Consider the following 16,251-nt stretch of genomic DNA (forward strand, 5'->3'; position numbering starts at 1 on the left):
GTTTTTTACCATGATAAATAATTGGAACTGTATGAAACTAGCTTTATACATATGTGTGTGTATATATAAATGGATAGAGGACTGGAAGGGTATATGCAAAAATATTAACAGTGGTGATCACCAGATAATGAAAATCTAGATATTTTCATTGTCTTCTGCCAACTTATATATATTTTTTAAAGATTTTATTTGTTTATTCATGAGAGACAGAGAGAGAGAGAGGCAGAGACATAGGCAGAGGGAGAAGCAGGCTCCATGCAGGGAGCCCGACGCGGGACTCGATCCCGGGACTCCAGGATCAGACCCTGGGCTGAAGGCGGAGCTAAACCGCTGAGCCACCCGGACTGCCCCTGCCAACTTATATTTTATAAATCTTCTGAAATGAGCATATATTCCTTCTGGATTTTTTTTAAGCTACTTTAAAAAGAAAACAAAGGAAGAGCACATGCTAGACTATATCTACTTATTTCTCAAGTATAATAATACTATAATCTGGAGTTCCTAACCTCTCTATCCTTGAGCCTCACCTTAGCTTGAGGCAGATCATTACAAATTTAAAAGAGAGTTTCCATTGTTTAACTGCATTAATTGGATGCTTACCAAGCATAAAGCATTAAAAGTGAGAAGTGGGGTGCTATGAGAACAGTAAAAGGCATGCTTTCCACCATCTAGGAAGATAGGGTGAAAACAGAGACATAGTTGGAGATAAAGAGACCAATTCTCTCATTCTTAAGAGCCAAAACAGGTTTGAAGCAAATGGTATGCCCAGAACACTATCCAGCCTAGCCTGCAAGATTCTCTATAGCTCTTCCAATGTTGAAAGACTGGAAAATGGAAGGAAAGAGGATGGGTCCCAAGAGGCTGGTCTTCTAACAGTGTCTAGTAAACAATATTCTCATTACCAGTGCTTTTTCTCTTCCTGAGACCCCTTTGAGGCACACACACCCGATCCTCTCCACCTGTTCAAATCTCACTCAGGTTACAAGGATCAACTAGAAACCTGCTTCCTCCATAAAATGTCACCACTAGTTGACCACTCAGTTGTCTCTGTCTTCTCTTAAACACCTGATGGCTTAGACTGCTAGGTCTAAGCCAACACTAAGCAGGTGTTGCTTAGACTGCATAGGCTACTAACACAGAGGTACTCTGTTAAAAAAAAAAATTACCTTAACAAGTGAATAAGGAGAAAAAATTTAGAAAACAAATCCATTCAGTGTGACCCCTGTCCTATATATATATGTATATTCAATCATTCAACTCATTTTACATTGAGTACCTGCTAAGTCAGGTCCTAGGCTAAAGTCTAAAGATACAGACAAAGATCCCTGGGTGGCTCAGTGGTTGAGCTCCTGCCTTCGGCTCTGGGTGTGATCCTGACGTCCCGGGATCGAGTCCCACATCGGGCTTCCCGCTTAGAGCCTGCTTCTCCTCCTGCCTATGTTTCTGCCTCTCTGTGTGTCTCTCATGAATAAATAAATAAAATATTTTTAAAAAATAAAATAAAGATACAGACAGATATGGGTCCCTACTTTCAGGGATTGTAAAGTCAGACATTAACCAAGCAATTCAAATTGTAATGAATGATACAAAGAGTGAAGGAGAGGGAACTAAATAGGAGAAGGAAAGAATGATGTGCAACTTTTGTGGGAAGGGGGTCAGCAAATGCCTTTTAAGCCAAGATCAGACAGATGATTAGAAACTACGTAGGTGAGCATGGAGGGTAGCATGTTTGAGGGAATGGAGGTAACATGCGCAAAAATCTTGCAGAATGAGGAAGTGTAGTGTACCCAAGGACCAAAAGAATACTAGAGCTGGAGCAAAGAGAGTAAGAGAATGACATGACACAGCCAGACAAGTAAGTGGGAGACAGATCACAGAGGGCTTTATATGTCATCCTGTATTAGTCAACATAAGCTAGGTTATGCTATGGTAATAAACAGCCCCAAACTTTCAATGGCTTGACAAAGATAAACTTATTTCTCACCCACATTACATGTTTGGCACAGAACAGTGAGAGGCTCTGCTCACATAGTCACTCCAGAACATTCACTGAGGCTGGGCCATCATCTTGTAGTTGCCATCTGAAACACATGGACTGCCCTAGTTTTCATGGCAGGGGAAGGGTAAGGAAGACTGAGTTACAACCCAGTGAATGGCCTCAGGTCAGAAGTGACACTCGTCACTCCACTCATCGCCAACTGGCCCGAACCATGCCCCTAGCCTCACCTGTCTTCAAGGCAGCCGAGAAGTACAAGGGGGTACAAGGACTATCTAGTAGATATTGTGGTCTTTGCCATATCATAAAAGGTTTGGATTTGATCCGGAAGTCAGTAGACACCATCAAAAGATTTTAAGGGACACAATAACTCTGCATCAGACCTGGGTTTATTAGACTGTTTTTCTGGCTACAGTGGGAAGAATAATTTGAAGAGGAGAGACAAAAAGCAGAAGGACCACTTAGGAGGCCAGTGCATGCAGTCTCAGTTACAAGATGACTGTGGCTTGGACCAGGAGATTGGAAATAAATGAATAGATTCAACACCATTTAGGAGGTAGATCCACAGGACTTGGAGGTTGACAGAAGTGAGGAGAGGGTAGGGGGAGTGGTCAAGAATGCATGCCTTACTTTGTGCTTTATGTGCCTGGGTTAGTGGTGGAAGCATTTGCTGGGTCAAGCAACATTTGCTGGAGTGGAACAATTACAGTGATGGGGAGACAGTGGTTAAGTCTCCAAGGACAGAGACCAGCTCCAGCTAATATCTAGCTGGATACATAGGAGGGGGTTCAGTTTTTGCATTTCAGAGCTTACACAGTCCCCTGCATTATTTCAAGAAACTTCTCCATAGCTCCTGGGGGGAGAAAGCATCATTGATTTTATTACCCATTTTTGATACTCTTTTTTCCAAAATTTCTACATTTAATGATTATTCATTTGGACACTCTCCCCACCACTTCACCTCTAAAATTAGTGATTACAAGAACCCTCCAGATTATCATCAAACTAGCCATTGCTTCATTTGTTCTCCTAATTGCTAGGAGGGGAAAAAGATAATCAAGTGGTTGCTCTAATCTGGGAACCTGATTTTCAAAAATTACTTGAAATCTAAATTGAGCTTTTTAAAGCAGTACTTAAATTTTGACTCCAGTCATTTCATTAAGACTAGCACTTGCTGAGAACTCTTTAAATAAGTTTTGAATTACCAGTGCCATGTAAAGCAATTGGAAAGAAAGAAAGCTTTCTTGTAAGAAAGACGTGGCTTGGTTTTTTGGTTTTTTTTTTTTTTTTTTTTTGGTGGTTTGGGAGTTTTGGGTTTTTTGGTTGTAGGTTTTGTTTTTTGTTTTTTGTTTTTCACAAACAGGATTTTTCTTATTAATGTATCACTTGATTTATTGAATAGCACCTGGATAAAAAGGTGGTAAAACAAATGCTGAGCTTACACCCATTCCTGTCAAGACTTCTCCAGTGAGGCCTGCCTGGGTTATGTGAACCTTGCTCAGCCCAGTGAACCTCAAGGATATCATTTCAAATGAGTGGATGCAAATTTAAGAGATCTGCAATCCTCCCCCAACTGAGCTATTAATCATGTTGGCAGAGCACAGGGCAGACCAAGAGTCACACAGAGCCCTTTGTCAATGTTGCTGATGAAAACACTGAAAGTATTGCTCACCTGGGGACAGAACAATTAGGTAGAGGCAAAAAAAAAAAAAAATCAACTTATTTCATTGTAGCTGTGAACAATCATAAAGAACTTTACTCATTCAACTCAAAGAATATATATTGTCCTCTTACCAGGTGAACAATGGAGGGATAGGTGCTCTGGGGAATGTGAGGCATTGTCCCTAGTCCAGACTGCCGTCAGAGCTTGCCCAGACAACTTCTGTAACTTCCTAACTGGTCTCCCTACTTCTGGGCTGGTACTTCTTTTTTTTTTTTTTTTTTTTTAGATTTATTTATTTATTCATTCATTCATTCATTCATTCATGAGAGAGTCAAAGAGAGGCAGAGACATAGGCAGAGGGAGAAGTAGGCTCCCCACGGGGAGCCTGATGCAGGATTCCATCCTGGGTTGGGGGTCATGACCTGAACCTAAGGCAGATGCTCAACCACCACCCAGGCATCTCCGGGCTGGTACTTCTGCATAACAGCCAGAATGAGCTTTTATGTATTTATTTGTGTACGGTAAAATTTACTCTTTTTGGTGTCCACTTCTATACATTTTGGTAAGTGCATACAGTATAACCACACCACCATCAAGATAATAGAAAAGTTCCAAAAGTTCCAACTTTTCCAAAAGAAAAGTCCTGCCAAAAATACAACAGCATGCTGACTCTATCATCAGCCCCTGCCCTGCCTCCCAACCACTGGCAACCACTGATCTGGTTTTTGCTCCTATAATTTTCCTTTTCCAGAATGTCTTATCAGTGGATTCATACAAAATGTAGCCTTTGAATCTGGCTTCTTTCACTTAGCGCAAAGCATTTGAGTTTCATCCATGTTGTTGGGTGTATGACCAGCTAGTCCCTTTTTATTGATGAGCCATATTCCACTGTATGGATGTGCCAGAGTTTGTTTGTCCACACACCAGCTGAAAGACAACACAGTCATTTCCACTTGTTAGCTACTATGAGTAAACTACTATAAACATCTGCATACCGATTTTTGAGTGGGCATAAGTTTTCATATCTCTTCAGTAATTACGTAGGAGTGGGACGGCTGGGTCAGATGCTAAGTATGGGTTTAACTTTATAAGAAACTGCCAAACTGTAGCATGAGCTTTTAAAAGCATAAATCAGATCATGTCACTTCTCTACCTAATCCTGCCAAAGGCTTCCTATTACACCTAGAATAAACTTGAGCCTCCCAGGACCTTAATGACCCAGCCCCTGCCTATCTCTGTGGTCTCTTTACTTTACCACCTGCCCCTCACTCTCTCTGTTCCAGCATCTGTTTCTTTCTTGACTTTTCTCAAACTGTTTTTTCTCCTCCTCAAGGTCTTTCCACTAGGTTATGATCCCTCTGTCTGGAATATTCTTAGCCCTGTCTTCACATGGCTGGCTCCTGCTTGTCATCTGTGTCTTGCTTAAATGTCATCTTCTCAGTGGGATCTCCTTGACCCCTCCCCCAAAGTATGCGTCTCCCCCTGCTGCTGTCTATCACATCAAAGCACTCATTTCTATCTGATATTTTCTTGTTTTGTCGTCTATTTACTGGTGGTGCCATTTTTAAATCACCCCTTCTGGGCCACAGCTCTCTCATCTTTAAAGACAACGTAATAATGCTACTTCCCCTTCTTGATTTTCTTGTTCACCATACCACAAGCTTCTTAAGGTAAGAACTTCCTCCTCTTTAAGATTTTCTACATTGGCTATTTTAATCATCTGCGCATTGTCATAAAAAGTTCTTAAATGGGCAAATTCCCTTTTACCTCTATAGTTGCATCTCTACATTAGAATGAGATATGTGGCTTTAGGGGGCAACTTTGTCAGCGTATTTCAGCCTTCTGAAGGAATTGAACTCAAACTATAGCACAGTTAGTGGTTGTGCTAAAGCTAGAACTAGATTGCAAGAGCTGGTTTTTACATTTTTCAGAAATTCTGCTAGCTAGTTGTAAACCACTAGTAGATATTTATATCATAGAAATTAGTAAACTCTACAAAACAAGGCTTGCTCTTTCTTTTCTATTCGTTTTCTTTTCCTCCCCTTTTATTATTTTCCTGATTAACGAGCATATCACAGATTAAGAGATACAGAACAAGAAATAATGGTGGGGAGATGAAAGTGTTTAAAGGAAGTAGTAAAAGATGGTCTTAACATAAAGATTCAAAGTTCCAAATGGATTCACATTCTAGCACAGATGATTATCAAATGTATAAACCAGAGCAGCTTCATGTGCACATGATTCCACAAATACTCACTGAGCACCCACTGTGGGATAGGGCAGAGATGGACCTGTGTGAGCTCTCTGCCCTCGGGTGGCCACCAGTCCACTGGAAGGAAGGAAGGGAAATGAACAGTGTGGTGTGTAAAGTGCCACAGTGGGCGAACACAGGGGCTGCAGCCCACCCAGTGGCATTCAGGCGTGGCTAGAGGAGGAAAAGGGTGGGAGAGTGCCCAGGAAAAGTGGATGAAGGAAGAATGCTCCCAATCAGGGAAGAGTATCATAGTTTATTTTCACCCCTGCTGACCTCAGTAAAGAATAAGAGCAGTACCTACTTTGCAAGAGAGTTGTCAGAGTGTATTGATACAGTGAAGTAACTGGGAAGTACTGATAAAAGATGGAAGTTGACCAAAGATGACAGTAACATCTGAACTGGCTTCAGACCAGCCTGAGTAGGACTTCGCTGCTCATACTAAGGGAGACTGACTTCTCATGGATCTTCTGTGTTTTCAGCCAAACCTCACTGCAAGACACCTCCTAGAGAAGAACAAAGGCCGGCAGTCAGCCCGCACAAAGACCCTGTCCCTGGTGCCCTCATCCTCCCGAGGCAAAGCAAACAACACGCCCACCCTCCGCAGGGGCCCTGGATCCAGGAGGAAGGGACCTGGGCAGTTCTCCATCACAACAGCCTTGAACACTCTCAACAGAATGGTTCATTCTCCCTCTGGGCGCCATATGGTAGAGATCAGCACTCCGGTGCTCATCAGCTCCAGCAACCCTTCTGTGATCACCCAGCACATGGAGAAAACAGATATTCCTCCCAGCTCTGTGGGACAGGTAGGAAACAAACCCTTGGGATAAGGCACCTTGGGATTAGGCAGGTGACACACACCATGTCACAAGCAACAGTGGATATTGAGTACCTGCTGAGCAGCCATAATGCATTAATAGTGTATATTCTGTGTCAGAACTATAGACACATGATCTCATGTTGTCCTTGAAACAGCCTCTTGAGTTAGGTGGTGTTACTGTTACCCCCATTTTACAAGTAAGAAAACTGAGGCTAAGAGGAGTCACTGGGGATCCTCACAGATATTTTGCTTTCCCATGCTAAAAGCCATGATGTGATTCCTGTCTCTTAAAGTACTCCCTCCAAATAAGGGCATCCATTTTCCAGAGAAGGTTTTGGCACTGAAATTCACTGTTCCATCCTGTGGCGATGTCTTAGGCATCACATGGAAAGGAAGGAAAAGAGAAGTATGGGTTAAATGTGGGTTACTAGGTGTTTTCAGAACTGGCTACATAATCTGCAGGGCCCAGTGAAAAGTGAAAATGCAGGTCCCTTGCTCAGAAATGGTTAAGAATTTCTATACAGCAACAGCAGAGCATTAAACCAAGGGAAGAGCCCTTCTAAACACAGAGCCCCTGTGACTGCATATGTCACACACCTATGAAGCCAACCCTGCGTGTTTTTATATGTATTATCTAGTAAGATAATACATGTAAAGTGCTTAGCACAATGCCTGGCACATACTAAACATCCAATAAGCATTAGCTCTTAGTATTATTATTATTAAGCCAGAACACTGAATTGCCAACTGAAGGGAGATAAAGCAAGCGGCGATTGTGGCAATCCAGAAGCAGAAGTACTTCTAACAGCATGTGGCTATTTAGGTTGAAGGGTACTTTGAAAGATGAAGGACTGGAGGTATGAGGCAAAGTAATTAAGAATAACTGCGTGTTGGGGATTCTGCTGAAAACACTCTTTAGAACCATGCAGGTGGCAACTTGAAAGGACAAACTTCAGCTTGCACTGATGTATTTTTTTGAAGCTGTAAATCTTGTTTTAAAACATGAATCTCTACCTTGGGATTAAAGGACTTAATTGGACTCTAATCCCTTTTTAACAAGACAAGGAGGAGGAGAAAGTCAAGGGCTTCTCAAAGACCTGTGTACTGGTCTAAAATGAAAACAATCACCGTCTACGACATTTTATATCTTGCACCACTGTCTGGATCTCTAAGAGGCTGGCAGCTCGTGTACTTCAGCCCACCATCTGCACTACATACACGAACGTGGGCACACACACACACACACACAAATACATTTTTCCCTCCACATCCTCCCTCCTTACATAAAAACCCATAAATTTCTCTTCCTACACACACATTCCAAATGCTTTTTTACAAGTACGTACACGCTTTGTACCCAGTTCTCCCTCCAACACACATACACACACACACACACACACACACAATATACACCCTCTAAAATGAGGGGCCTAGTGACTCAAAATTAAGCCAAAGACTAACTGAATTTTTCTGAAGCCATTTTTTATATAGAGAGATAGATATGTAAAGTACAGCCTACACTCAGTAGTTATAAGCAAACTCACTCAGCTGTAAGTTGGTTTCCCCAGAGATTTAGCCAAGAGTCACTTTTCATGTGCCTTTTTAATTCTTCTTTCCAGTCATTTACCTCATCTACAGAAAGGCTGAACCAAAGTGGGGAATCCTAGTAGGATTTAAAATAAATAGTATCCCCCAAAGAAAGTTTTAATAAAAAAAATAAAATAAAATAGTGTTACTTCCTAGTTTTCACAGATGGTGAGAATTCTGAAGTATGACATTTGCATATCTTATTCCCAGGAAACCTATGCACAGTACTGATAGCCTTTCTCAATTCAGATGACAGTGGATTATAAGTATTTCTACATGTTTGCCCAGATATTGTCAAAAACACTCTTAAAATGCTTCACTTATAAGCTACATCTAAAGATGGGTAAAAAATTGAACAAATGATAAGTTCTTTTGCTTCCTTTTTTCTCTAACATCCTGGAGAGCTGAGTTTGGGTCTAGTTTTTCAAGCTGCCTTTACCTTCCCCATCGCACCACCCTAGTTCCTAGCAGGCACCCCATAAATCAAGGAATCAAGACTTCTGACTTAAACATCTGGGAAGATGGTGGTGACAAATACTCAGACAGGAAAGACTGGAAGAGGAATAGTTTCCCGTAGAAAGCTCACAGGTCAGTGTAACTCTTTGAACCAATAAACATCTTTTGGGTGCTTACAATATACTAGCAACCATAGTTAGTATTGGGGATTCAACTACCAAAGCAAGAAGAACAGCAATAATAATCCTGAACACTTACTGAGACTAGTATGATTGATGGATAGAGAAATAGACAGATAGATAGGATAATATCCTCTGATAGCAAAGTCTTTATTTGCTGCTGGTCTCCTAAGTCCCACCCTCTATCCTAAAAGATAGTAAGACTCTTTGTAGAGGAGGTGTTATCACCACTTTACAGCAAGGTAATTAAGGTCTCACCAAAAATAGTATGGTCATAGTTCATGTAAATAGTAAACAGTGAGAGTCTGGATTAACCCTAGAACTGTGTGATATTAGAACATACACTTTTGTCACTGCACTATGTCTTCAACAGAGGCCTCATCAGGCAACACTGTTATGATGTCAATGTGGTTCATCTTGGGTGTCTATAGCCTCCCTTCTCTCAGACGCTTCACCAGACTCCTATTAGACTTCCAGGCCCTACAGCATTGTTTTCCCCACCCACTCCATTCCTCAACAAACAATTGCCCTAAGTCTTTTACGCTGAAAGATTGTCATTTGCTATCACACTTTGTTCCTTTATGAATTATCAGCTGTGTCCAACCATTACATACACTGCCGAAGATACTATGAGTAAGCTCTTACTATCAAGGAACTCCCAATCTAGCAAGGACACAAAAATGAATGACTAACTTTAGTGGAGTTAAGACTTCTAACATGAGATGAGGCCCTGCTGACACCCACACTAGCTTTAGCAGTACAAAGACTCAGAATTTAACAACACAGAGCTATAGACTGAGAATGCTGTTCCCTTTCCGATTTTCCCCAACCCTCTTGATGATACTAAGAAGGTCCCAGTTTGGTTCTGACTCTTGCTAATAATCTGCCTCTGGAAGGAGGAAAGAGCAGGGCCTGAGGGTCAGGGCTTGAGGCAAGCTGTTGCCCATCTCTGAACTGAATAACACTGAACATTTTTTCATGTAGTCTGATGGGTTATCTTCCATATATGGTAAGTAATACAGTTTTATGTTCACAGAAGTATATGAAAAGAGAGGCCAAAGCAAGGAATTTTGTTTTCCTGTTGTTGGTGTTGTGTCTTCCCACCTGTGGGAAACCACCTGACATTTGGCTACAATGTCAGGAAATGACCTCAAGGATAAACGTTGCACTAAATACAACTGTACTTAGAAAACAATTCAGGATTAGACCCGAGGAGGCTGAGGAGGCTCCCTGGGAAAGGGTGATGGAGGAGGATAAGTAGGAGGATTGGAACCCATGGAGTTGGCCTTCAGGCTTCAGAGTCCTGAAGATGATCCCTAGGTCTGCACTGAGAAGGGATGCCTTAAAAGGAGAAAATCAACAGCATGGGACACAAGTTAGAATGAAGTCCTTCAGCAGTGGAAGTCACAAGTGCCCACTCTAGAGATTCTAAAATTCACTTATTCATGACACAGAGCCTACTTGTCCCATTTCTCCCACACTCACAGAACAATGAAGTGTTCTTGTTTTCTCTAACAGCAGACTTCCTAAGAGGTTCTGGTCCCTCAGTATACCCCTGACTTCCTCCTCTCTCACACACCCCCCCCACCAGTCCCCCTTCCTGCAGCCTGCCCTTCCTCCTGTATCACAGATCCAGGTTAGTGGGATTGCTGGACACCTAGAAAAAAGCCTGTCACCATTCCAGAGATTTTTCTTTCCCTCACCTCTTACATTCAGTTAGTCAGCAAGCTCATTTTGCCACCTAGTTATATAGCTTCTGTCCATTCCATCTCAATGCCTTAGTTTGGGTCCTCATTTCTTGCCTAGACCATTGCTTCAGCCTCCTTCCTGTTCTCCCAGAGCTCAGGCTCAATCACCACCCTCACCCTGTCTGCCCCTTCACTCCCACCCATTCTTCTAATCATGGCCTCTATCACAATTTCTTGAAAACCCAGATCCATTCAGCTGCTTCTCTTGCCCAGACTGGTTGCCTGCAGTCCACAGAAGAAGTCATACCTGCTGCTTAATGAGCAGCCACTAAAAGCCAGAAACTATAACAATTTGCAAACCTACAGACTATCCTCACAACTGTTAAGAGTATGCACTGCTATGCCCATTTTACCAAACAGGAAAACTTGGGGACAGAAAGATAGGCAACTTGCCCAAGGTCTCAAAGTGAGAAACAGACCCAGGATTTGAGGGGAGACCTGTGCTCTCTCCCCTAAATAAATGAAGGCATTCTAGGCCCTCCATGATCTGGCTACAGTCCCCCTCCCAGCACTCCGAGATCCCCCATATGAACGGCACACACACACACACGAAAATGTATGCATGTGTGTGCACATATACACACAAGAGTGTGCACACACACAAAAGTTGCAGTGATCTCCCTGACCTTATTAAGCACAGTATGTATACACTAGGCCACTCTGCTGTGGGTCCTTGTGCCCGGCATAGTATCAGTGTTATTATGGGCGATGAACAAATGTTTGTTGAATAAATTAAAGGCTGTTTCTCCTGGAATTTATTTTTGGTGCATTCACCTGTCACAATCCTATCCACACCCCAGAGGCCTATACGCATACCATTTCTTCGAGGAACTTCTTGCCGGTTCTCCCTGGCAGAATTAGTATCTCCCGCTGTGTTCACAGCATATTGTTTATACATTCTTCTTTGCACTATCCATACTGCGCGCCTATCTTTCACCATGCTCATTGAGACTGGATACTTCTTAAGGGCAGGGATGGTGTTTTGTTCATTTATGTTACTGTTGACTTCCCAAAAACCACAGTAAAGGTTTGTAATAACATAATTTGCCTCGAGAATTAAAAACAGAGTCAAAGACCTCTGACTTTTAAAAATAATTACCAAACCTGATCCCTTCTTCTGTTTACCCAGAAAACAAAAGAGATAAGATGGTGGAAAATGGCAGTTCCCTAAGTCAGGGTAGGAATGTGATTAACTCCTGCATGCCTCCTCTGCCCCCACCCCCACCCCCCCGCCACCCCCCAGGATAATAATGACAACTCCAAGCATCTTTCCTGGGCTCCTGGGAAGATGAGCTGTCACAGACCTTGGGGAATTCTGAAGTCTTGTAAGTCTTTCCTTTCAATCCTATATTTGAAACACTGAATAAAGTAACTTTTAGGAGCTTGAACTACTAGTCCAGATCCTCTCCCTTTCTCTCTTTCATGGGAGTTTCTCAGCCCGACTGCCATGAGAGATGGCAATATTTAGATAATTTCTTTCCTTTGGACACAGTCTCAATGCTAGTTTATGCTTAGGATTCTAGCTAACTCTCCTTTTCTAAGGTAATTTACAGAAATATATTTAGCCTATTCTTATAGTCTTATGTTAATACCGCCTAAGATAAAATTTTCTATCTTTCCACTTTTCACTCAATAAATCCCTATTCATAAATGAATTTATCAGAGCACTCTTGAACTGGCTGGGGTGGTCCCAAACAGTTGTGGCTAGAAAAATAGAAAGCCACCATTGAGTGGGTACATATCTGCTCAAACTGTTTTGTTCCATGTCATCTTACCTGCCCCAAAGTATCTTCTGTGGAGCCTAATAGGTGCTTGAAATTTGTTTGGTAAGTTTTCAAGAGTGTACCCCTGGCCAGAGACAGCCCCTTGAACTGTTCTCATAAATTATCAGTAATACCTGAACAGGAGTTCCCTGATGGACATCCAACAGTAAGAAAAGACACAAGGTAGAACCACAGGAACTCCACTGCCCTCTGCTCAGCCAGTTCCCCCCGGGGAAAAAACTATCACAAGCCACCTAGAGAAGCAGTGTTTTGTCCAGGAGAAACCCCTATGGTCTTGGACCCAGCCACCTCTTCCTCATCTCAGTGAGGAAACTTAGGGTGAGTCAGTAGCCACTCTGTGCCTTAGGATTCCATCAGAACAGGAGTAACCTCTACCTCAAAAGATTGTTGGGAAATCAGAGTAGGCAAAGTGGCTATAAAGTGCTTGGCTAGCACTTTGATTATTGTTTTTGTTATTAAATATTTTAGCAGTCAAAATTTCATAGACATCAGTTGCTAGATTTCTCGTCGATCACTATGTTGTACATGTCTTTGAACTTTTTATAATGGAAAATTTTAAACATATGCAAAAGCAGAAAGAAGAGTATAATGAACCCTCATGTACACAACACCAAGTCTCAACAATTATACACTCATAGGCCAGTCTGACTTCAGTTAGAGCCCCAGCCCTGAACCTGCTCCCCAACTGGGTTCTTTGGAAGCAAACCTCAGGCATCCTATCATTCCATCCACACGTATCTCAATACCTCTTTACCAGTTTTAGTATTTTTTTCTAAGAGTTGAACATCACCATAATACCATTCTCACACATTAGAAAGTCGGAAGCAATTTCTTTTTTTAATTTAAATTCAATTAATTAACATATAGTGTATTATTAGTTTTGGAGGTAGAGTTCAGTGATTCATCAGTCTTATATAATATCAGTGCTCATTACATCAGTGTGGGCGGTGATTTCTTAAAAACATTAGTCAGCCACTGTTCAAATGTCCATATTAGCCTTCTAAATGTTTTTTTTTACAGTTGATTTGTTTAAATGGCATCCAGATGATGGATTGGAAACACTTTGCATTGGGTTGATATGTCTCTTAGATTTCTTTTATTCCACAAACTCCTCTTTCCTTGTTTGGTCCTTAGCCATGCATAGGTAGCCTGGCTACCTAGAAGCCAGGTAGTTTGTCTTGTTGGATTTTTGCATTCTGAGTATTGCCAGTTGCATATTTGCAGCATTGTTTAACACATTCCTCTCTATTCTGTGCTTTCTGTACACTGGTATTTAGGTCTGCAGACTTAATCAGCTTCAGGCTTGACTTTCCAAGAATACCTCATAGATAATGCTAAGTACTTTTTTTTTTTTTGGTTTTTGTCTTGTTTGTTTAAGTGCACAATTCATTGGCTTTTAATATATTTATAGCATTGTACATCTGTTACCATAACTTAAAATATTTCCTTATTCCAAAAAGAAAGCCCACACCTCTTAGCCATCACCCCTAAACCCCCCATTTCCCTCCACCCCCCAACTCAGCCCTAGGCAATTCCCATTTACTTTCTGTATCTATATACTTGCCTATTATACTCATATAAGCAGAATCACAGAGTATTTGGTCCTTGGGGGCTTGCTTCTTTCACTTAGCATTGTGTTTCAAAGTTCATCCATGGTAGTAGGTGTCAGTACTTCTTTTTTCATAGTTGATAATATTCCATTGTGTAGAATATTATGTGGATATACTACATTTTGTTTATCCAACTATCAGTTGATGGACATCTGGGTTTTTTTCTTTGACTTTTTAGTATTATAAATAATCCTGCTGTGAACATTTGTGTACAGGTTTTTGTGTGGGCAAGTGTTTTCACATGGTTATATAACTAGGAATGGAATTGCTAGATCATATGGTAACTTTATGTCTAGCTGAGGAACTGCCAACTATTTTCCCAAGTGATTGCACTATTGTACATTCTCACCAACAGTTTATGAGGGTTCCAATTTCTCCACATCTTCACCAACACTTGTTTTACTATCTGTCTTTTTTATTATAGCCGTCTTAATGGGTATGAAGTGGTATCCACTGTGGTTTTGATTTGCATTTCCTTAATGGCTAAGCGTCTGTTCATGTGTTTATTGAATATGCAAATTCTTTAGAGAACTGTCTATTCATATCCTTTGCTATATTTTTTAATTGGGTCATTTATCTTATTACTGAGTTTTAAAATTCTGTACATATGTACATATATGCAAGGTGCATGTCTCTTATCAGACATGTGACTTGCAAAATTTTTTACTATTCTGTAATTGCCTTTTCATGTTCTTGGTGGAGTCCTTTGAAGTACAAAAGTTTTAATTACAGATAATGTCCGGTTTATCTGTTCTTTCCCTCATTGCTTACATATGTAAGAATCCATTGCATAGTCCAATTTCACCAAATTTACCCTACAATTTCATCTAAGACTTTTCTAGTTTTACATTTAGGTATATGAATTTGGAGTTAATTTTTGTGTATGATGTGAGGTCAGGGTCCAGATTTTACATGTAAAAGAATGTCTCTCATTTTGCATTGATTCAGATTCATGTGTTGTCAGCCTTCTCTGCCCATTATAAGGTTCCCCATCAGCATTTCACCTAATGGTTTAAGGTGCTGTTCATGAACATTCATTTGAGGTTGCAAATAGTGACTTTCCAAATCTATCATTCTTCCTAAATTATTTTTAAGCTGTAGTTCTTCTACAAGACTGACTACTACTTTCTAAGGGCTGATTATGTGTAACATGCTGTACTGTCATACCTACTTTATTTCACAGTGATTTCCAAACCTGTATATCATAGGTGCTCAGCATATGTTGAGCAATCCAAAATTCATGCCTCAACCGCTATATCCCTTCTGTCTCTGTTTCTCTCTCTCTCTCTCTCTCTCTCTCTCTCTTCCTTGTTTGTTCCTGGGCGTTTCCCTAGCTCAAAGATAGGACTCATTTCTCACCACCTTCTCACTTGGCATGTTTGCCATCACTGAACTGCTGCTACCCTTTTTCCACTGGCCGCTGCCAGCCAGGCTAATCTCCCCCTGCCTGCCTGTGTCAGTCTTCTTGTTTATATCCTTATCACTGCCCTCAGGCCAGCCTCAGCATCCTGGTCTCTTCAGCCATTTGCTCATCCTCCCACTCCTCCTAAGGTCTGGTTCCCACCCTGGGCTAAGACTAGGAGAAAAAGCCTAGGTTTTCTTCAGCCTGGAAAAGAAAGGATAAATTTGAGAGTGAGTGTTGATTTTATTTTACCAAACTTGAGTTTATATACTGGCTTTATACTCCCGGGTCCAGAAGAGGAACAGAACATAAATCAGAGCATGAGGGATTTCATGAGTTCCAAGAAGTCTCTACCATCACAAAGGTTGTGAGAAAATGAATACTGAAAATGCTGAAGGAGCCTATGGAAACTATTACTGTTGGGCTTTGATTTGGGTTTTTATTTTTCCCTACAGAGGAAGGCAGTTTAATATAAATAAAGAAGGCTTTGAGTTAGGCAAAGCTTCATGCCATATTTTGCCATGTAATTCGTAAGGGACATCGAACTGAGTACCTTACCCCATTGAGCCTTAGTGTCCTCATCTGCAAAATGGGTAGAGGCTTTCATGAAGAGTCATTGGGGCTACCTATGGCCATTGCTATCACCTTCTTTCCTCCAAGCAGAGCTCTTAGAACATATCATCATTTGTGTCACTGAGGAGAACCCCTGACTTAAAGAGGCAAGTGAAACATCTTCGAAAATCTAGATGTCCTTT

At 41.3% G+C, this 16,251-nt stretch overlaps 1 protein-coding gene and 1 long non-coding RNA gene across 11 annotated transcripts in view; one reads left to right on the forward strand and one right to left on the reverse strand.

Moving 5' to 3' along the window:
* SH3RF2 (SH3 domain containing ring finger 2) overlaps window positions 1-16,251 on the forward strand; it is a 131,380-nt gene that overhangs the window by 65,182 nt on the left and 49,947 nt on the right. For 7 of the 9 annotated variants that reach the window (XR_012031172.1, XR_012031173.1, XM_072826341.1 and 4 more), the window contains exon 5: window positions 6,393-6,716. The exons of the other annotated variants lie outside the window; for them this stretch is intronic. Coding sequence is in view for 5 of the 7 variants with exons in the window: in XM_072826341.1 (XP_072682442.1) it covers window positions 6,393-6,716 (324 nt within the window). In the remaining 2 variants the exon portion in view is untranslated. The remainder of the gene's footprint in view (window positions 1-6,392; window positions 6,717-16,251) is intronic. 9 annotated transcript variants of the gene reach the window in all.
* Window positions 1-16,251, reverse strand: part of LOC140633592 (uncharacterized) — a 51,359-nt gene that overhangs the window by 12,229 nt on the left and 22,879 nt on the right. Inside the window, exons 3-4 of one of the 2 annotated variants that reach the window (XR_012031174.1) lie at window positions 6,215-6,416; window positions 4,195-4,586 (exon numbers count right to left, since the gene is read on the reverse strand). This is a non-coding gene — a long non-coding RNA (uncharacterized lncRNA). Of the gene's footprint in view, window positions 1-4,194; window positions 4,587-6,214; window positions 6,417-16,251 lie in introns of those variants that run through there. The other variant, XR_012031175.1, reaches the window with a different exon arrangement.

This window comes from Canis lupus, chromosome 5, assembly GCF_048164855.1.
Source record: "Canis lupus baileyi chromosome 5, mCanLup2.hap1, whole genome shotgun sequence".
Taxonomy (NCBI): Eukaryota; Metazoa; Chordata; class Mammalia; order Carnivora; family Canidae; genus Canis; species Canis lupus.